The sequence below is a fragment of the Solanum stenotomum genome, chromosome 1 (assembly GCF_019186545.1).
Source record: "Solanum stenotomum isolate F172 chromosome 1, ASM1918654v1, whole genome shotgun sequence".
NCBI lineage: Eukaryota > Viridiplantae > Streptophyta > Magnoliopsida > Solanales > Solanaceae > Solanum > Solanum stenotomum.
Window position 1 is genome coordinate 92,560,893 of NC_064282.1, and position 21,660 is coordinate 92,582,552.

At 36.3% G+C, this 21,660-nt stretch overlaps 1 protein-coding gene across 2 annotated transcripts; it reads left to right on the forward strand.

Moving 5' to 3' along the window:
- The first annotated feature begins 1,429 nt into the window (after positions 1-1,429).
- On the forward strand, positions 1,430-20,870 carry LOC125863326 (molybdopterin biosynthesis protein CNX1). Of its 2 annotated transcripts, XM_049543525.1 has the most exons (14): positions 1,433-1,591; positions 1,985-2,056; positions 5,139-5,265; positions 7,067-7,197; positions 8,444-8,545; positions 8,665-8,748; positions 10,912-11,139; positions 11,336-11,523; positions 11,650-11,754; positions 12,910-13,218; positions 16,640-16,797; positions 17,022-17,128; positions 17,900-17,956; positions 20,499-20,870. In XM_049543525.1, exons 1-14 carry the CDS (start codon positions 1,466-1,468, stop codon positions 20,715-20,717), a joined length of 2,013 nt encoding a protein of 670 aa, XP_049399482.1. In that variant the 5' UTR covers positions 1,433-1,465; the 3' UTR covers positions 20,718-20,870. The 2 variants fall into 2 exon arrangements, with proteins under 2 accessions (XP_049399476.1, XP_049399482.1); XM_049543519.1 differs by lacking the exon at positions 1,985-2,056 and having other exon boundaries at positions 1,430-1,663.
- The last annotated feature ends 790 nt before the right edge of the window (positions 20,871-21,660 follow it).

Here is a 21,660-nt window from a genome sequence, read left to right on the forward strand (position 1 = left end):
TGAAATTTTCAAATACAACAATTAATCCACAATTTATATTTTGTAAAAACAACCCCACATTTATATCTACTAATTATTTATTTCATATAAAACAAAATTTATAATTCATATCACTACTTTTTAAATCAATTGTATATCATATAACGATTATTCTCACCAACATAAAATTTATTATTACTTCAAATCAATTCTTAATTTGCTATTTATATTCACCAATTTCATTATTTTTTATCAAATTTATTTACCAATCAAATGACTAACAAATGGCTAAAAGAAACAATGTTTGTTCGTCTTCTCGATCATATGATCGAAAAATGCAAGTTCAATGTGAGAAGATTGTATGTTCTACGTGGGAGGATTATATTAAAGACTAATCATTTGTCCCATGTTTAGTTGTGAATTATACTAAAAATAGTTGTCCCATAATAGTTGATCACCTTACTAATTCAAGAAAGTATTAATTAAAATTTTCCTTTATTACCCTTACAATTAACTTCTTTGAAAATGTTCACATAATTTGTTTTGTAAAATTTCCAATAAGCTTTTAAGGGTTGAATTAGTAAAATAATCTTCTTGTTTATGATTTCTTAAGCACCGTGCAAAATGAGAAGTGATCAATTACTATGCGACGAAGGGAGTAGTAAACTACAACTTATGTTCAATTTTATTTTTTTATTTAATTAAGTTTGATCAATAAATGTTGTATCTATTTAGAATAGATTTGTGATAGTGTATTGTGTGATTTTATAAACTTTTTGCTTATTTGATATGATTGTATAAAAAGAATTAAGACAATTTTATTAGTCTTACAACTTATGATTTTTTTTTAATGTTTATGAAAAAACATACAACACAAAAAGTCTAAATTGCATGTCCAAATAAAAATTTAACTACATATTATGATTTTATATCGCATGGCCAAATAAAAATTTAACTACATATTATGATTTTATATCGCATGGCCAAACAAACCCAAATTTTAATTAGGCACATGTGCTAATTGAGCACATGAATACAATATTTATTGTGAAAAAGGGTAAAAGAATAACTTTAAATTATGTGAAATAGAATAAAAATACTTTTCATTAATAAGTTGGTAAAAAAATGTCCATATTATTAATAATTTAGCTCAAATAAAAATATTATTTATTTACAAACACTCAAAAAAGCTTATATGTGTTCTCAAACACAAACAACATTTTATTTTTTCTTATAAATTTTGAAAGTGGAAAATAAAGGAAAATCCATTTCTATTGAAAGGAAAGGATAGAAAACCAATCAAAAAATTTCATTTCTTGGAATATTTATCTTGTTTAGGATTTATTTATTTATCTTTTTGGAGCAATTTGGAAAAAAGAAAAATAATATTGGAGCTATTTATAAATCTTTTCTAAAACCCTCTTTACCTTATAGTGGCAAGAACCAGTCCATTGACTCATTTGGAGTGTTGAAGAGCTCAAAGAAAATGGGCGAAAAAGGAGGAACCCAAATCTCAACAAACACAAACAAGATGATAACTGTTGAAGAAGCACTTGAGATTGTGCTAAATGTGGCTCAGCGGCTACCGCCTGTGACTTTGCCTATTCATGAGGTTTTAGGCAAAGTTTTGGCTGAGGATATCTCTGCGCCTGACCCTCTTCCTCCATATCCGGCATCTATAAAGGTACTATACTTATGTACCGTTTTATCAAATGGGTATTGCTCAGTATNGATTTATTTATTTATCTTTTTGGAGCAATTTGGAATAAAGAAAAATAATATTGGAGCTATTTATAAATCTTTTCTAAAACCTTCTTAACCTTATAGCGGCGAGTACTAGTTCAGTGACTCATTTGGAGTGTTGAAGAGCTCAAAGAAAATGGGCGAAAATGGAGGAACCCAAATCTCAACTAACACAAACAAGATGATAACTGTTGAAGAAGCACTTGAGATTGTGCTAAATGTGGCTCAGCGTTTGCCGCCTGTGACTTTGCCTATTCATGAGGTTTCAGGCAAAGTTTTGGCTGAGGATATCACTGCGCCTGACCCTCTTCCTCCATATCCGGCATCTATAAAGGTACTATTTTTTCACACTTATGTACTGTTTTATCAAATGGGTATTGTTCAGTATTGGAAAATGTGGTATATATTAGTGTTAATCGACTTTTTTTGGTGTTTAGTTGTTGAATTTTGGAATTAATGCCATGGGTTTTCTGGGAAAGTTGTTATTTTTTGTAGTCAATGCCCCTTTTCGCAGGTTGGAGTGCCTAGACTGTTGGGGGGTTGGAAGGGTTATGTGTAGGGGCGGAGCCAGATAGGGCCAAGGGGTTCATCTGGACTTCCTTTGGTGGAAAATTACATAGTTTATTTGGGGATTAGATGCTGAACCCCTTTGGCTTCTTGGTGTGTTTACTTTTTCATATTCTGAACACCTTTGGTGAAAATTTTGGCACTGCCACTAGTTGGGTGGCGAAAAAAAGGATAATTGTCCTTATATGGGCCACCTGAAGGTTAAGAGGCCACCATTTGAATGACAATATCATGAGTTCCAAATCTGGTGGCCTTTTGGTTACTGCTGTCCAAATGGGTTTTCATCTACCCTTGAATCAATTGATCAACTAGACTCGTTTAAAGTAGATGGGATTGGCAAAGAAAATGGACTTTTGAGGCAATTTGACCCAACAAGCTAGCTCGTGTGGTGAGGATTGCTCAAGATCAAATGGAGATAAAAACCCATTCATGGGAGGGTTAGGTAGTGAAGGAAGGATAATTTCCATTTATGGACAACCTGATGGTTAAGAGGCCACTGTTTGAATGACAGTATCATGAATTCCAAATCTGGTGGCCTTTTGGTTATTGCTATCAAAATGGTTTTCATCTACCCTTTGACCCTTAAATCAATCTATCAACTAGGCCTCGTTTAGAATAGATGGGATTGGTAAATGGACTTTGAGGCTAATTTGACCAAAAAATGCCAGCTTGTGTGGTGAGGATTGCTCAAGATCATAAGGAGATAAAAACCCTTTCAATCAACGAATGTGTGACGCATAACAACATTAACTATGTCTATAACTCTATATGAATCTTCTATAGACTAATTTCCTTTCTTCAGGCCCCAAAAATGATTTTGCTTCATAGAAGAGCAATCAATCATAGTCCACAATAAAGGGGTAGGGTTATGGTATTATGTACCTAAAATAGACAACTTATGATGATCCTCTACCTAGTACCCGAGTAACTATGTTAAATTAACAAGAATTCTAATTGATGGTTGGCTTGCTCCTTTTTTTCAATAATGGTCAAGAAGGATTTCTCAGTTTCCCACTTCTAAACTCGATGGATGATGTCCCTTCCCTATATTTTTCTCCACTTAATGGAGTTAGGTCTCATCTATTTGCACTTAATGAAGGCTTGTGTGTTAATTATTAAGATCTCAATCATGAAATACATTGTTTCTTTGGGTTTCAAGGTTAATCATTCAAATTTTAATTATTATATGCATTTGCTTATTATTTTTATGTTACAACCATATAATAAGTCTGAATAGATTTGAATGAATAACACCTAGAATAAAGTTGTAATATTATTGAAAGGTTATCTATTCAAGGGTTTTTGCAAAGAAGACATTACACCATTGCTCCATCCACATCCACCACCCATCATTATCAACTACCATCGCTGCCACCACCCATGATTGTCAATACTACCACCATCCNCCCACAATGTACTATCTTTGCTGCTGAAGCAACCCCCGAGGGCGTGGTTGTTGGCTTAATTTGGGCCATAATTAAAGCTTAAGAATAATACTAGGACCGAAGGGCATTGGAAATCCACAAAACCATCACAATTATTAAAAAAAGGTCACACACCATCACTTAGGTAAGGGAAAAGATTATATATAAATGCCTCTTTGCATGTTTCACTTGGTTGGTAATTAGAAGAGCTTGTCTCACCCATGACGTGCTACAAAGAAGAGGTATACAGATCTGTTCAAAGTGCTACATGTGTGGACAGAAGACTGAAGTAAATGGTCATCTGTTTCTGCATTGCAAGATAGCTACAGATCTGTGGAACATGTTCGTTTGTATACTCGGGGTTAACTGGACAATGCCCAGAACCACTTTTGAGTCCTAACACACTGGCAAGGAATCGGAAAGAGAGGATCAAAAGAAGACTGGTGGAAAAATATCCCTTCTTGCATATGGTGGACACTATGGAAGGAAAGGAATGGGAGATGTTTTGAAGGAAAGGTTAGCAGCCAAGAGGAGATCAAGATGAGATGTCTTAGTCTTTTGTATTTTTGGTGTAAGCAAAATTTAGTGGGGGAAGTAGATAGCCTTGTGGAGTTTAAAAGCCAATTGTAAAGTTAGTTTTGTCTTTTTGGATTTGAGTATGATGGCACCCCCTGGGGGTATGTAAATCCCATCTCATCGATTTTGATGAGTTCTTTTGTGTGAATACAAAGTTACCTATTTCAAAAAAATATAAATGCCTCTTTACATTTTGTTCATTAAAATCTTCGTACTTACTTTGAAGAATTAGTAGTAGGCTTCTCTCGCGTCTTCTGCTATTATCTATTTAGTTCGTTAAAGTTGCCTGCCATTTGCTTTGAGCATTGTAGTCTTGGGACATCTAAATTATGATTTTCGCTGTACCATTCCCAGAATTTGATGCTCAAGATAACAAGCTTGAGAAAAGAAGAGGTTTACATATCATTCTCTGCTTTGCTGAATAAGCATGGCGATTCTAGAAGTTGTACTTATTAAGTTCTAATGGTGAAACAGCACTGTGAAACTGATGAATTTTCCATTCATGGAGAAATTCAGAAAATGAGAGATGTCAGCTTGTTCAAGGAGTATTTTTTAAGATCAATGAGCTTTGATTTAGGGAGGGGGGTGGGGGTGGGGGGTAATTGACGATACATGATAAACTTGAGATTAAGACGGATACGAGATAGAAACAGTATCAGTTTGGAAGATGAAAGAAAAATGGGAGATGGCTAAAGATATAAATTGATGAAACTGAATGTTTATATAGTTACTTGAGTTGGAAGCAGAAAATATCTCAACAGAAGGCATCTTGATAAATAGTTTCTTTTATGTTGTTGCCTCCCTCTTTGTAGGGTATGGTTAACTTTCATTTGGGTGGACCTGTTGCAGGACGGGTATGCTGTTGTTGCTGCTGATGGACCTGGTGAATATCCTGTAATTATTGAATCAAGAGCAGGAAATGATGCACTTGGTGTGGCAGTTACTCCTGGGACTGTTGCATATGTAACTACTGGAGGTCTGTTTGTTCAGATATTGTGGTTCCTTTGATAGTGTTAGCTCTATACCTTTATCCCTAGACAAATATATTTGCTCTTGTTGATCTTGGTAAGATATTTAGAGTTATATCTAAAAACAAGCAAAGAAACATCCTTATAGGGAAACATTGATGTTTGACATCTAACTGTAACATATATTGTGTTGTTAGTAGGTGCTGGTGTGACCACTTGTTAGATGCCGTGTTCAGACTGAGTTTCCATTTTATTGAAGCTCTAGGGATAAAGTTGAGGCAGGACATGTCACATAGGGAAAGTCCAGCTTCAAATCCGACTTCTAACTCCCTCATCTTAGAGTTCTTGTTAGAGCAGAAATAAGGCACAAAGCGAAGAAAATCTAGATTGGCCTTGGGTTTTTTTAGAAAACCTCTACTGTTATTAGGCATGAAAGCTCCTATTAAATGATATCCTCGGTGATAGTCAGGCTCTGCCTTGAGCTTCAGGGTGTGAGTTTTGTGGCTTGATATCATTGAAATCAAAAGGATAATAGAAGCGTTAAGGTCTGGGCAATTATCTTGTTAAAAGATTTATTTGATGTTTACTACTACCAGATGTTTACTACTACCATTTATGTTGTCTTAGCCTCTTAGGATATAAGCTAAAGAGTCACAGTTATGTGCTGAATCTATATGCATGTCCACTTGTTCTGAGACTGTGAAGTCATTTTATTGGGATATGGACCGAGACTTTATTATTAACCAAACTCGCTGAAATGAAATTTACAAGAATGTTATTTTACCCCTAAGAAACCAACCAATGAGGAAAATTCTCGACTGTCAATATTAAGCAAAGATAAAGAACCCAAGGCATAAATCACTCAAAAATACAAGTGAGCTTGAATGAAACAATAAATCGAAAAAACCCCCCTAAACATTACATTTAAGAAACTAAAAACCATATTGAAGATTAAAACAGAGAGAATAAAAATACAACTGTGATGAAACAAATTTTGATGTCAGAATTGACGAGAAACAACAAGAACTCATTCGCCGGAACTCGAACAGTAACCAGAACTCTAACTCCCAAATTTCAAAGCTTTTTGTTTCTGCTTAAGTAACGAAATTGTTGTATTATCTCTATATTTTTATATCTGTATTCTTGATTCTGAATATCCCCTCTTTGTGTTGTTGTGTGTATGCATTTATTTATTTTTGTGTTGTGTGTTCTATCTGTATTCTTGATTCTGAAAATAACCTCTTTGTGTTGCTGTGTGTATGTATTCATATAATTAATGCAGATTTGGTTGGTGGTATTGAACTTCACATAATTGATGTAGCCTTTGGTTTGTAGTATTAATTTGTGCCTTGCTAATACCATATTAATTATGCAGGAATCTATGTATTAATTTAGGTGGAATAGAATGTGGAATAAAAGTACATGTGTTAGCTATACATGAGTTGGATTAGCTAAAGACAAAAAAATGCACCTAAAATAAGCAATCCATCTCACTAAACATTTTCTACATTATTGTTTGCTGCACACAATCCCCACATTATTATTCACACAACAATTCCTGCGTTATAGTCCTCGCACAATTAGTCCCAAACCAAATGAACCCTTAATATATTATTAACCTATTGCAACTGGAGTTTCTAGCTCACAAGCCCCTCGAAGATAATGAGCAATCAATCTGGTCCAATTCGGTGGATGTAATTTCTATTTTGGTGGGTTTAGAAGCTAGATGACTATTTCTCTCGACAAATGGTGATCCAACTAGTACTGTCTTGGTGTCAATTGATTTTTCCATGCTGTACAACTATCCAGGTCCAGTGCCTGATGGTGCTGATGCTGTTGTGCAAGTAGAAGACACTGAATCAATTTCAGTTGCTTCAGCTGAACCGAAGCGAGTTCGAATATTGAAGCAAACTAGCCCTGGAGTTGATATTCGTGCAGTGGTAAGAACTTGATGCCGTACCTTGGGTATGTCTTATGCCTTGGTAGAATGGAGTTCGGATTGTAGAACAGTTCTATTGTTGGTTTGATTTTAGTGCTTTTTTTGTTTTTTGGAAAATAATGTCTGTTTGAATATCATTTTGGAATTTGTTGCTTGTAGGCCGGAAGAATTTTTTTTAAGAAGCAACTTTTTGATAGTGTTCCATTCTCTGTAAAGCAAAACATTTTTTTTTTGTATAGGAAACAACTGGTTTATTTTTAAAACAAATAGATGAAGTAGTGGAGATTAATTGGCCAATTATTTTACCATGTGATCCAAAAGCTATTTTACTTATATGGATGTCTGCGCTGATTGCAAGCTAGTGTGAATGACTACGTGGCAGAATGACTTCTCGTTTCTGGATGGTTGATCGGTAGAAGGTAGAAGTCTGGATACTGGCATGAAAATTTTCAGAAAAATAATCCACATAGTTTAGTAAGTGCTATTATCTGTTGAAGTGATTAGTTGTATTAACTAGAGCCTGTAAAAGTTTTTTAAAAAAAAGAGCCTGCAAATCCCAGCAGAGACAAAAAACACTAGGTGTTTCTTCTCATTTGTCTAAGCTTTAGTGGACAAAGTTACATGGTACCTATGCTAGTGAGGTAGCAGGTACCCAGGGGAATTAGTCGAGGTGGGCTCAAGCTGGCCTCCCGGCACTACCGTCATAGAAATAATGAAAATGAAGTCATACAATGTCTGGCAATGAGCTGCACCCTCAGACCTAACGATTCATTAAGCTGATTGAACTCTATTGCTGTCCTACTGCTGATTGGTGTGGCTATAAGGAATTTGTGCTACCCCGGGATAGTCCATACGAGGGACAAGTGAGCTTAATAGGCATGTTGTTCTTTTTGCATGTCTGAACTTGGGACAATTTACAGCCTAATAGTGCATTTTAACTTGTTATCGTTTGCTCAAATATGGCAACCCACTGATTTCGAGTCAAGTCAGTCTTACTGCATCTTCATAAAATTCTTTTGAACCCTGAGAGCCATGAACTGCATATTCTAATATTCTTTGGGATACTGCTTATTTAAGAACCGTTCTCCTTGTAGCTGCTTAAAATTTTATTATTCGGGTGTTCTTGTTGAGAAGGATGCTATAGGCCTTGTAATTGAAACTGTTGCTTTCAATTACTTACTCCATATGACTACCACCATGATTGCTAAGTTGGTTCTTTTCAACTGCATTAAAATTGTCTTTTCCAGGGATCTGACATTGCACAGGGTACTATCGTATTGAAATCTGGAGAGCGATTAGGTGCTGCAGAAATTGGTCTACTCGCCACAGTAGGTGTTGTCACAGTGAAGGTATTTGTTTTATTTCCTTGCAGTTTAAATGTTATAACCCAGAATGTTTGCCTATATCTTCCTCTTTTCCATGCTAATTCTTGTGCAATCATGTTGCATTTTGGATTGCTGATATACAGGTGTACCCTAGTCCAACAATTGGTGTCTTATCAACAGGGGATGAGCTTGCAGAACCAACAGTTGGGAGATTAAATCGTGGTCAGGTTGTAGAAGCTACTATGATTCTTTTCTTCTAAAAGAAATATTTGATGCTCACTGTGGCAACTCAGTTTGCCATGATACTGACACTTCTGTCTGCATTAGTTTGTGACTTCAAAAGAAGCATCTTCATCCAAGTATCTGTTTTCACTAAAAGGAACTTTATAATAAAGTCAACATTTGGTCATAATACTTTTGTGATTCGATCAAACACTATTTTGGACAGAGTATTTCTACCCCAAATCTATTAGATCCTCTAATTGAATTGAAAAGTACTTTTGTCAAGAAGCACCTCTCCGAGAAAGGGCCCCCTGTGGGTGGTTTAATAGGTCATGCCTATGGGCTATGAGCTTACGGTGAATAAACAACAGAAGCAATCTTGAAGCATGAATTTCACAAGAATCCATGTGAAGGTCCTGTAATGCTATCTTATAAAACAATCTTGTTTCCTTGCATCATTATGATGGTTAGAAAACTGTTATGTGGGACAGTGTAGCACTCTTTCAAGCCAAATACACCAAACAGTAGCAAACATAGCACACTTCCATAAAAAAATCTTTCCTTCTCTACCAAGATCAAAAACACTAGGGTGTTGATTAAAAAGAACTCAAACTGCTGAAAATAAGTCACGATTCTCGTTTACTTGAAAGCAATGTCCTCTATATTTCTTGTGCCAAAGAACATCGATAAACTAATATGGGTGAGACTCGTGGTATATTTGCACATCATTTACCAGGCGTGAGAAATATGTTTATTTAATTTTCTTCTTTATCAAGAAGTCATTATTCAATTTTCAATATTTTAGCAAATCGTTGCCAAGATGCTAGCATCATTCATAAATTCTCGTCACGAACTATCCATATGTAGTATGTGTTTATTGAAATGCTGGACTTCTTGTGTTAAAATTGTATATCTATTGACTTCAAATTCCACTCCATTCAGGTCAATTCATTAATGCTAAAATATTTGTCTTCCAAGGCAAATTAAGAGTGATCTCAAATTGGAATCTGAGTTAATCTTTTATTTTTACACTGACATTCAAGTCTCTGACTAGACTAAAAAAACTTTGTTAGACGTTGCATCTAATTTTACTGTATCAACAACAATTGAGCCTTAATTCCAACCAGTTGATATTGCCTGTGTTCATTGGTTACCATTATTTTATGTTCTTTGCTAAATTCAAATTGATTGCAGAATTGAAGGTCTTTTGAGGCAACTTCTCTTCATGTGATTCTGTGTCTGCCTTTTCTTAATCGCTTTAAGTTGACCTTGTCCAATCGTGTATAGTATTAACATTCACATTTCTATGATTTCAACTTGAGAATATATGTTAGGCTTTAGACTGGCTTTGACTTTGTAGGTAACTTCATGTTGTATATCACTTTCACCTCATTTTAACCATCTAATCTTATTATTATATGAGAGAAATAGAAGTGTTAAGTTCTAACTTCTAATAGATGCCAATGTTATTACATATACTTATGTTTCATATCTTTGGGCTCCTTGTTTAAACCTTTTATGATATGGGAGATATTAAAGTGTCCGGCAGGTCTAGTGGATGACACTGTTATTGCTTGAATAGGTGAATATTTCCTATTATATTCAACTAATATAATATCTTTAATACAAGTATCTGCAAATGTCCCTTCTAATAATTCACAGTCAAAATAGATTTTCTTTGAACATTTTTGCTTGTTCTGTTCCATTTAACAAAGATTGACTCTGCATAGGATTCAGAATAGGGAGACCCTTGATGTATCACAAATGTAATATAACAATTATGCCTCAATCTCAAACAAGATGATACTGCCGCTCCATTAATTAAGCTTATCATAAGTCAATATACAAACATAAAAATAAAATAGAAAGCATATATCTCTTCGAGGAATAAAAGACACATAGAACATATTGGACCCAAAGTGAACGTACTAACATGATTAAACATATTCCTGAGTATTTAGTATCACCCCTATAGATTTTTTTCTTCCATTGCATCCTGTTTTCGCTAAGTGTGCATGAGTTCTAAGAGATTATAAGTCTTTTGAGACAAATTCTTTCTATGTGATTTTAGGTCTACCTTGGGTTTCTAAATTGCAAACGAAACACTGTAGTAGGTGTAGACATTCGCCTCTGGTGTATTTTACTTAATTTCAATTTATCATAAGCAGATCAGGGACTCCAACCGTGCAATGATCCTAACTGCTGCAACACAGCATCAGTGCAAAGTTCTTGATCTTGGTATAGCTCGTGATGATGAGCAGGAGATTGAGAGGATATTAGACAATGCATTTACTTCTGGAATTGACATCCTTCTCTCCTCTGGAGGTGTTTCCATGGGAGACCGGGATTTTGTGAAGCCTTTATTTCAAAAGAAAGGGAGAGTGTTATTTCAGAAGGTAATGCTGGCAATATCTGTATACAGATTTTGGAAGCTTATATTTTCATGAGGTAATACTCCCTGTGTATGTTTGTAGGATTGAGCTGGGAGTATGTACATATATGTATATCTGGGTGTTTCTTGTTTGTATCGACACACATCTTGTGTCTATAAATTCAGAAAATAATTACTCACTGGCTTTCTTTGCAAATCAGGTTCTCATGAAACCAGGAAAGCCTCTCACATTTGCTGAGATCCTTCCCAGATCATCTGACAGGACTTCCAGTAAGATTCTTGCATTTGGGCTACCTGGAAATCCTGTGAGCTGTTTGGTCTGTTTCCATCTCTTTGTGGTTCCAGCCATTAGGCACCTCTCTGGGTGGGCAAACCCACATCTTCCAAGGTTGCCAAGAGTTGATAGAAGAAGCCCTCTTCTCTCTCTTTCCCTCAATCCTTTTTCTATTTAATTTTTGGTTGATTTATAGCTGTCCAATCTCAGTAAAGCAGTATCCATTTCTAACAATTGTAGAGTGCAAGCTCGTCTAAAGCATTCAGTAAAGACAGATCCTCACCGTTCAGAATTCCATCGAGCTGTTATCTCCTGGCAGTTGAATGATGGGTCGGGTTATCAAGGGTAAGCGCTGTATTTTCTGTTTTTGTTTCTCTTTCTTTCAGAACATGCAGTTTCATCCAACTATAATCCTTCAAGGGTAAATTTTTGAAGTTTAGTAGTTCATATCAATTTCCAAATACATTGATCAAAATATCATTTTCCAAATGCACTTACTGGTACTGGTGTCATAGATGCTGATTCTCTTAGATTTTTAATCTAAGAAGCTCCCTTCTTGTTTACTCTGTCTGATGTATCACATATTCCAAATGGTGGAAGTGCTTGATATATGAGCTTATTCAGTAAATTAATAATCAGGTGATGTGGATGCGGTTCTTTTTACTTTGCTTTGCGGTCTTGAATGTACAATATTTCAATAAATCCATAATTTGACGTATTTGTAACGATATAATTTCATGCCTCCCTATGTTTATTTTTCATATAACACGGTTCATAGGTCACTAGATTGTGCATTTTTTTGCTTCTTTCGCTGTTTGCCTGTAAATCCTAGCTTTCTCAAATTGTGTTAGGGATGGTTTCTAGTGTAATTGTGCATATCGTGAAATGGGATATTGCGGGACTGTATCCACGTAGCATTGCTTAAAGACTTGTATGTTGAGGTAGGACGAGATGTGAGTTTAGAGAACCTCCAGTTTTATATTACTCCTAGTTCGCCTTATAAGATAATTTAGTTGTTATTGGAATCAAATGGGTCTGAATCACCTTGTAGAAGATACATTTTGTCAACCCTAAGTAGAGCAGTTGATTGATATTTTGTTTTGGGGAAGAGGGAAGAGGAGTCAAGTTGAAGTTGTCCAAGAGGAAGTTGAAAGAGAAGGTAATTTGCAATGCATTACGAGGTGAAGACCATGAATATGCCGCAATGAGGGACCTAAGCTAATCTAGTTACTGGCAGGCAATCCCAACTCATCTGCATGCTATTATAGGTTTTCAAGTAAAATGCTTTTCTGAAGAACTGTTTTTCTTTGAATCTGCTATAAGGCAAACTTTTATTAGTTAAGGTAATTAGATTTAGTAATCGTTCATTGAAGGGAACTCAGGAGTATGAAGACCCAATATTAAATGAAGTATAATACCTCATTCATGCTCTATTAGCAGACTGTTGCAGTGGCCAGTGAGTGACATCAAAAGCTTCTTTTCCCTCTTTATGATTTACAGGTTCATAGCTGAGAGTACAGGTCATCAAGTTAGCAGTCGACTTCTGAGTATGAAGTCAGCCAATGCTTTGTTAGAGCTTCCGGCTTCAGAAACTTCAGTACCTGCTGGTGCTTCAGTGTCTGCAATTCTAATTTCTGATATAAGCAATTCTCCTGGGAGCAGGAATCTGCAATTGACAGACTTAAGTAGCACCCGGCAAGAACATAAGCTAGCAGCTGCAGATGCTGGCAGTTCTGAAGTATCTGAATTCAAGGTAGCTATTCTTACAGTAAGTGATACTGTTGCCACAGGATTGGGACCTGATCGCAGGTAATTTCTAAGTAGGAAGCTGCTCCTCTGTTTTTAACGTTTGTTGCTCAATTGTTTTTGAACTTATGTTCCATATATACCAATGTTTCATAATGTCTTATTATCAAGGGCAATCCCCTATTTCCTTATTCTTTTGATTATTTTTCTTGTCCCCTATTTCCTTATTCTTCTGTATTCATGCTGATAGTTTAGAGGAAAGAGTGCATTACTTACATTTTGCATGCTATATCTTGTTAGCTAGTAATTTGTTAATGACATGCCTATCCCATATCATTTCTCATTGATGTGCTTAGATTGGTTATCTTGAGATAGAAAGAGGGAATTAAGACCATTTTGGCGTGTTCTTATATATTAACCAGTAACTTCTTTAGAAAAGCACATCCTGAGTTGTTCTTGGATGGTCATTTTTCAATCTAATTTGAAACCAACTTCATTAGTCATTGAGATGCATAGAGTGGTCATTGTGAAAACCATCAGTGACTCCTCATTTCTCCACCCACTAGGGGATTCTCCTCAGCTAGCCGTCTAACAAGAGAGTGACATGTTTTTCAACCTTCATAATGACCCCCCCCCCCCCCCCCCCCCCCCCCCCCCCCCCNCCCCCCACCTCCCCACCCCACCACACACACACAGAATTTGCCTCCATGACCACTATAAATGACTATACTATTTCTTGAGTTTGCCACTCCTTGTCTGAGACATGACGGTGCAACTGACACATCAGTTCTTGGAATTGAAAGAGATGCATCGGGGTACACCTCCCTTCCCCCACCTTTTTTATAAAGAGAGGTCGCATCAAGATACACCTTTTTGGTTCGTCATTCCGAAAGGGTCACTATGATGATGCGAAAGTAAAAGTGGCATATCTGATATTACTCCGTGTAAAGTGTAACATGTGAGTACACAGACTCTTTGCTACATCTATAAAGCTACTTCATATTACTTGGTTTTTGAATGGTTCATATATCGTTAATTAGGATCATATTGCTCTAGTGCTTCCAGAAGAGGCAAAATTTACCATCCTAAATGTCTCATCTGCAAGTGAACATTTTGTCAAATGCTTAGATATTCTATTTTGAGTTCATCATAGGCTGGTTACGTTAAATAATTTTTGTTTTCCCTCTTTTCGTTCTTCGAGACACTCCTTATTTCTCCATCCATTGGGGGATTCTCCACAACTAGCCGTCTAACAAGGAGTGACATGCTTTTCAAACCCTTCATATTGAGCTTCAATCTGATCCCCCACACCACACACACAGAGAAAATGAAACAGAAAAACAAAAGCTTCAAAAATTTGCAAGATGGTACCTCTAAGTTCTAACTATTTTGCAAGAAAAGAGGAAGTACCTCAAAATTTGTAGTCATTGGTAACCATTGATAAGAGTTGAACTATTATTTAATTTGTCTCTGTGGCCACTATAAATGCCTATACTATTTCTTGAGTTCACCACTCCTTGTCCAAGACATGATGGTGCAACCAACACATCAATTTTCAATTCTTGGAATTGAAAGAGATCCCCACCTTTTTTATAAGGAGAGGTCGCATCAGGATACACCTTTTTGGTTCGTCATTCCAAAAGGGTCACTTTAGTGATGCGAAAGGAAAAGTGACAAATCTGATTATTACTCCATGTAAAAGTGGAACATGTGAGTACACAGACTCTTTGCTACATATATTAAGCTACTTCATATTAGTTGGTGTTTGAATGGCTCAGGTATCATTAATTAGGATCATATCACTTTACTGCTTCCAAAAGAGGCAAAATTTATCATTTTAAATGCCTAAATGATAAAAAAAACTAGGAGGATGGTAGTCATTATTTGACAAGTTGAAACTCTGCAGTGGGCATGGTTTCTTTCTCCTTCTACCTCTACATCCGTATTCTTTCTATTTTTGAATAGATAAGAGGGCTACCATTGTACAATTGATTAGAGTGGTTGCTATTTCTTTAGTTTCCAGTTAAAATGTCTCATCTGCAAGTGAACATTTTGTCAAATGCTTAGATATTCTATTTTGACTTCATCATAGGCTGGTTACTTTAAATAATTGTTGTTTTCCCTCTTTTTGTTCTTTGAGACCTCCTCGTTTCTCCATCCACTAGGTGATTCTCCACAGCTATCCGTCTAGTGTGATGTGCTTTTCAACCTTCATAATGAGCTTCAATCTGAGCCAACCCCCACCCACCCACCCACCCACAAAGAAAATAAAACGGAAAAGCAACAGCTTCATCACCTAGATTATAGTGCTTTTGGATTTAAAATTTTAAGTGGAAGTTACTCAGGAAAGATTGTACCTTTAACTATTTGCAAGAGAAGAGGAAGTACCTCAAACTTTATAGTCATTGGCAACCATTGATAAGAGTGGAACTATTATTTTATATGGTCCTCTCTCTCTGTGTGTCCTCCCCCCCCCAATCCCCTCTTTTTTTTTTCAAAGAAAGGTCGCATCAGGATACACCTTTTTGGTTCGTCATACCGAAAGGGTCACTTAAGTGATGCAAAAGGAAAAGTAGCAAATCTGATATTACTCCGTATAAAAGTGGACATGTGAGTACCCAGACTCTTTGCTACATATTTCCAAGAGTATGCAGACTACTTCATATTACTTGGTGTTTGAATGGATCATGTAATCATTATTTGACAAGTTGAAACTCTGCGGTGTGCATGTTTACTTTCTTTCTCCTTCTAGCCCTACTTCTGTATTCTTTCTATTTTTTGCTTGGTTTTCACATGGATAAGAGAACTACCATTGTACAATTGATTAGATAGGCCGATATTTCTTTTGTTTCCAGTTAAAGTGTCTCATCTGCAAGTGAACATTTTGTCAGATGCATAGATATTCTAGTTTGAGTTTACCGTAGGCTGATTATTTTTATTGATTTTTGTTTTTCCTCTTTCTTTTCTCTGCATTAACACTGTTTTCACCTTGGATTGAATTTACATGGCCACTTGATATTTTCGTGCTCCCATGAAATGCTAGAGCCCATTAAAAAAACCTTCCCTGAATGTGTGATAAAGAATGCAAAGGAAGATCAATAAGAGGTCAGGATTGTTTATACTGAATGTGTCTATGCCATATGGTTAAAGCGGAACCAGCGAGTCTTTGAGAAGAAAGCCAGAGATTATGAAGTCATTACCAGGGAGATGGCATATATGTGTAGTGTTAGAACACAGTTTCTACGCAACTTGTTATTCTAGCTAGAGATTTGTTGCCTTGAGAGATAGACTGGCTAGTGAGTTTTGATGTAGTTTGTTTTTTCATGATGTGATAGCTAGTATGTCAACTAGCTATAGATCTGTAATGTTGATGCTTTGGTGATTAATACAAAATGATAGTTGCCAGAAAAAAAACAAAGAATAAAACCTTCCCTTCCTTGATTATTAAATGATCCGAGTTTCTTTATGCTATGTGATCTTGCAGTGGTCCAAGGGCAGTTTCTGTCGTCAATGCATCATCAGAAAGACTTGGAGGGACAAGTATAGTTGCAACAGCTGTTGTGCCAGATGATGTGCAAAAGATTAAAGACATGTTGCAGAAGTGGAGTGACGTTGACAAAGTGGATCTTATTCTTACCCTAGGTATGTTAGTTATTGTGGCCATGGTCCGTTCCTCTTTCAAGCAATAAAACATCTATGAATGACTTGCTGGTTTTCATTCACTAGTATCATTTCAATGGCTGGAGTAGCAATAAGTCTATTTATTTTTATTTTTCTGCTGAAATGGCTCTTTCAGAACACAAAGTTGTCATCTAGAACCTTCATTCTTCTTCTTGTTTCTCTCATACTTTTACTGGATGAGTCAGGTGGGACTGGCTGTACCCCAAGGGATGTTACCCCTGAAGCTACCAAAAGTATGATACAGAAAGAAACACCCGGTCTTCTCTATGTTATGATGCGAGAAAGTTTGAAGGTATTAAAGTTCTCATATCACTGGTGTTCCATGGGCATTTTATTAGACTATGTATGTATTACAGGTGCTAAAATTTGGCAGATATTTTAGACACCCTTGTCTGTATAAACCTTCATCTACTTGATTGCTGAAACTGTGGGGGTGTCGAACAAAGAATGAAAAAATAGAACTAGGTGTATAACCACATGCTCATGTTATTATTCACAGTGCATTTCTATTGAAAAACTGGGGAAAGAAAAGATAAATCTATTTCCCAAGCATATTCAAAAATTAAATACCACAATTTGTATGAGTAATCTTGAAAGTTGATCACACGCGGGATTACCCTTGAGGTCGATGAAATTAGAAATAAGACCATGGACGATTAGAGTTTAAATCCAACATAGGCAAAAAAATGTAATTGATTTTTTCCTTTTCTGCCTAAGCTAGGTGGAGTTATCCAGTGGATTTTTTCCTTTTCTGCCTAAGCAACTTTCTTCAAGTATCAAAATGAACTAGATTTAAGTTAACCAAGTGATTTTCTGTTTGCCTTTATGGTGGCCTAACAACAATAGATGTGTATTGTCAAACACTAATGAAGTGACTTCTTTTGATAACATCAGATATTTAATCTTCAGCATGCTTTCTTTATTTTCTTAATCAGTTATCCGGTGGTTGAAACTTTTGCATGTTCACATAAGGCAGCTATGGAATTTGCATGTTTATGTAAGGTGGCTCTATAATATTTTGCCTTTATGGTGGACTCACAATCATGCATCTTACTTCACATAGGTTACGCCCTCTGCAATGCTCTCACGTGCAGCAGCTGGAATAAGAGGATCAACATTGGTAAGGCCAGATATCCAAACTATTGTACTTTTACTATCATGCATCACCAAACCACCCACATGAATCAGCCGAAATTTTCCTCATATTGTTGATAAGCTCAGCTTAAAATTGTGCTCGGCTGACAGAAAGGGAAGGCATTTGTGGTTTTAGAACTTGAGACAACTATTGCAGTAAAACCGAATTACCTTGACTAAACTAAGATTATTAAATTTGTACAAGCATGCACTTTGAGTTGAATAACGTTGAGTCACTGAGTTGACGTATTAGCTAAGCATACATTTTCACAAGCACATTGTGCTATAATTACTCAGATTAATATGTAAAACTTAATTTAAGGCTAAGTTTTTTATTTTGTCTTTACTTTAAAGGAAGCTTGTGGCATCTTAGAGTTAGAACAGTTCTGCTGCAAGTTTATGTGAAGTTTCTGTGTATATTCTCCCTAAACCTATTTTGAGCAAGTCCAAAATCATTGAGCTGTATAGGTTTCAATTATTTTTATAGGTCTTTTCGCTGTTTCAATTTTTACTCTACTCATTTGCTTATCATTTGAGTTTAACTCAAAACTAGGGATGTGTTTCATCAGTTGTGTTATGATAGGATCTTCTATATAGGGATAAGATATTGGTTTACTAGCAAAGGTTCTGTCTTTGGAATCTTAGTCTTCCACTTAACTGAACGCCTTTGCTTAGCAAGTCGAATCTTAGTGTTGAGTTTAAGAACTATGGTTCATCTTTCATTTTTACTGAACTCATCTGCTTAGCAAGTCGAACTGCGTGTTAAGTGTCAGAACTGTGGTTGTATTGTCATCAATTTATGCATCTTCTCTCCCTAATACAATAATCTCTAATTTTCTCTGTTTGTTGGTTTTACTGTACATTCAAGTTTTAGGTGTACAATGTTTTACCTCCGGCAACAGGTGTCACACTTATGATCACACTTCCATAGTTGAAAGAAACGGGAAAGAGAATCATTAATATCTTCAATGTAAAATTACAACTAGTGGAAATTTTGAAGTGTTGAAGTGTGTGACATCTCCTCTAAAAACTTAAGTTGGCAGAGAGATCACATTTTTATTACTTGGTGGGTGTTTGGATTGACTTATTTTAAGTAGCTTTTGACTTTTAAGCTCTTTTTCATTTTTGGAGGTGTTTGGGAAAGACAGAAAGTGCTTTTAAGCACTTTTTTTAGGTTGAAAGAGTACAGAGGTAAGCTAAAAGCCAAAAGTTCCCAACTTTTGGCTTTTAGCTTATAAGCCAATCCAAACACCCCCCCAGCGTGGACCTTTTTTTTTTTCCATGTGCCAAGAACGTGGAAATTCTTTTTGATAATGGGTGGCTCTGAGATTCGATCATCTCTTCTTTGCAATAATACCATGTTAAAAAATGGGTTTTGGGCCCAACTCAAACCCTAAATCTAGCTCTAGAGACGAGGATTTCCCAAGATCATATAAAGTGACCTAATTCCCTAAGCCCACCAATGTGGGACTCAACACCCCCTTACACCCAAAACTGGATATTTGAAGCATGGACAATGTAAGACGCCCATATCGGATAAACAATGAATTGGTATGCACCCGATTCTGATACCATGTTGAAGTATGTAACCATCTCATCTAAAAAGCTTAAGTTGTTAAAGAGAGTACAATTTAATTGCTAAATTATGTTCTCAACACGCCTCACATGTAGGCCTGATTTTTTAATTTCATAGGCCAAACACGTGAAAATTCTTTTTGATAATGGGTAGCGGAGAGATTCGATCTCTGTCTGTTGTAATACCATAGTAAAGAACCCCTACCGCTACCTTGACCCAACTAAATGTCTCAACCCCAAAAGCTAGCTCATGATGGGAGGATAGACCAAGAACCCCTTATCCCACTGATGTGGGATTCCAACAGGAAGCTAGTGATAGATGTAGATAGTAGTTTCCTTTATTTGCTTTCATTCGTTTTCTTTTGCAGTTGGGCTGGGCTCCGACTCTATGATAGTTTAAGGTAGTTAAGGATGAGAGGTACTTTGAGTTGATAGTGAATCCCATCTCAAAATGCAAGTTGTTTTCGTATTCAACTTAAATTATTTTCCATTTCAAAATACTTGAGTTCATTTGAAGTGTATGAGAAATTCAGTGTATGAGAAAGCTCCTTCCTAAGTCTCAACTTTTGCTGCTGTTTTTTCCTTTAAGATGGTTCTCCTGGTATCATTAGGATATTTTCTTTTGTCCAATTCATGTTTTCCCTTAATACTGGAGACAAGGTTGATGCCTGCAAAGTTAAACTGCTAAATGGTCTGCGAGGCACACCATCTATGTGTCAAGAAGAGGCATTAGGCTAATTAGCAACATAAGTGAGTCAACTTGCAGATTTTCTTCCTTTACCAGGAGAGCCAAGTGCGAGCTGCATGATAAGTACCTTTTATGTAAAGAAAGTGCATCTAGCTCTAATTGTATCCCTTCATTGGTTAGAAATCTTTTACTATTCTTGGAGCTTTTCTAACTGCTGCTCCTTGATGAGTCCCTCAGAATTTTACCTTTTACACAATGTTTTCAGATCATCAATATGCCAGGCAATCCAAATGCAGTTGCAGAGTGCATGGAAGCTTTGCTGCCTTCACTTAAGCATGCACTGAAGCAGGTAAGGGGTGACAAGAGAGAGAAACATCCTCGTCATATTCCTCATGCACAAGCTGCTCCCACAGATACTTGGGAACGCAGTTACAAGTTGGCTTCGAGTGGTGGTGAAGAGCATGGTTGTTCGTGTTCCCACTAACATGTATCTCTTGTTGATATTATACTCCTGACATTAACTTGGAACCATGTGCGTCTAAAGCACCTTTTCCAATGAGTTATGTTGTATCTTATATACAAGGCCACTTCAAAGCACAGGAAATTTGAATAAATCTCTTTTTTTTTTTTTGGGTAACTATCTGTTTTATTAATTACCAGAAGTAAAAGTTATATCAAGCGGCTAACACAACATGCTTTGTTCTCAGTATTACTCTCATCTTACTACAGGAGTTTTAGCAATAGTCACATAGGTGATTATCTCCTTGGCCACATTTTCCTCTGTTTTGCTCTTCTTCACAAAAATTATGTTATTCCTCTCAATCAACACCCCATATATGCATTCAGCCAAAATGATCTTGAAGATTTGGGTTGTTATAAACTTCCCCTTTCCATGTTGTATGCACCATTGTAAAAATTGACCCCAATTTGTTGGGACTACACTATGTTGATGAGTCCATGTGAGCAGCCTATTCCATAAATATCTGGAGAATTGACATTGAATGATAAGATTCTTCATTTTTGCATAAGACCTTCTTAGGTACTTCCACACCCCATTTGGCTAACCTGTCTGCTGTTGCTAGTTTCGCCACATAGTGAAATAGGCTTTTGGCCTTGCTTCATTCTTGTACATTAGACACTTCCATTCAGTTCTTTGCTGCTCCCCTAGCACATACTTCCTGATCATACTTCCTTTCTTGCTCCCTGTCTGCTGGAGTTGCTCAGTATGCATGAGATGAGGGATATCTTTGATCAATTTCTTGTCTGAACTTGCCTAAGTTCAAATTGATGTCCCCTTTTTCAATATAAATATGACTCCCAAAGATGGTATCAATTTTACACAATTGCTTCTTGGCTCCTTCCATAAAAATTGGTGTCTTTTGAAGTGGCATTATTGAAGAAAAGATACGGTGGGTCGATGCGTAGCT

What these genes read in the sequence shown, in the direction of transcription:
- LOC125863326 (XM_049543519.1), top strand. Translation starts at nt 1,466, where the DNA reads ATGGGCGAAAAAGGAGGAACCCAAATCTCAACAAACACAAACAAGATG. An exon ending in TGATGCGAGAAAGTTTGAAG is followed by an intron (nt 17,129 to 17,899) that starts GTATTAAAGTTC and finishes TACTTCACATAG; the next exon opens with GTTACGCCCTCTGCAATGCT. An exon ending in GAATAAGAGGATCAACATTG is followed by an intron (nt 17,957 to 20,498) that starts GTAAGGCCAGAT and finishes CAATGTTTTCAG; the next exon opens with ATCATCAATATGCCAGGCAA.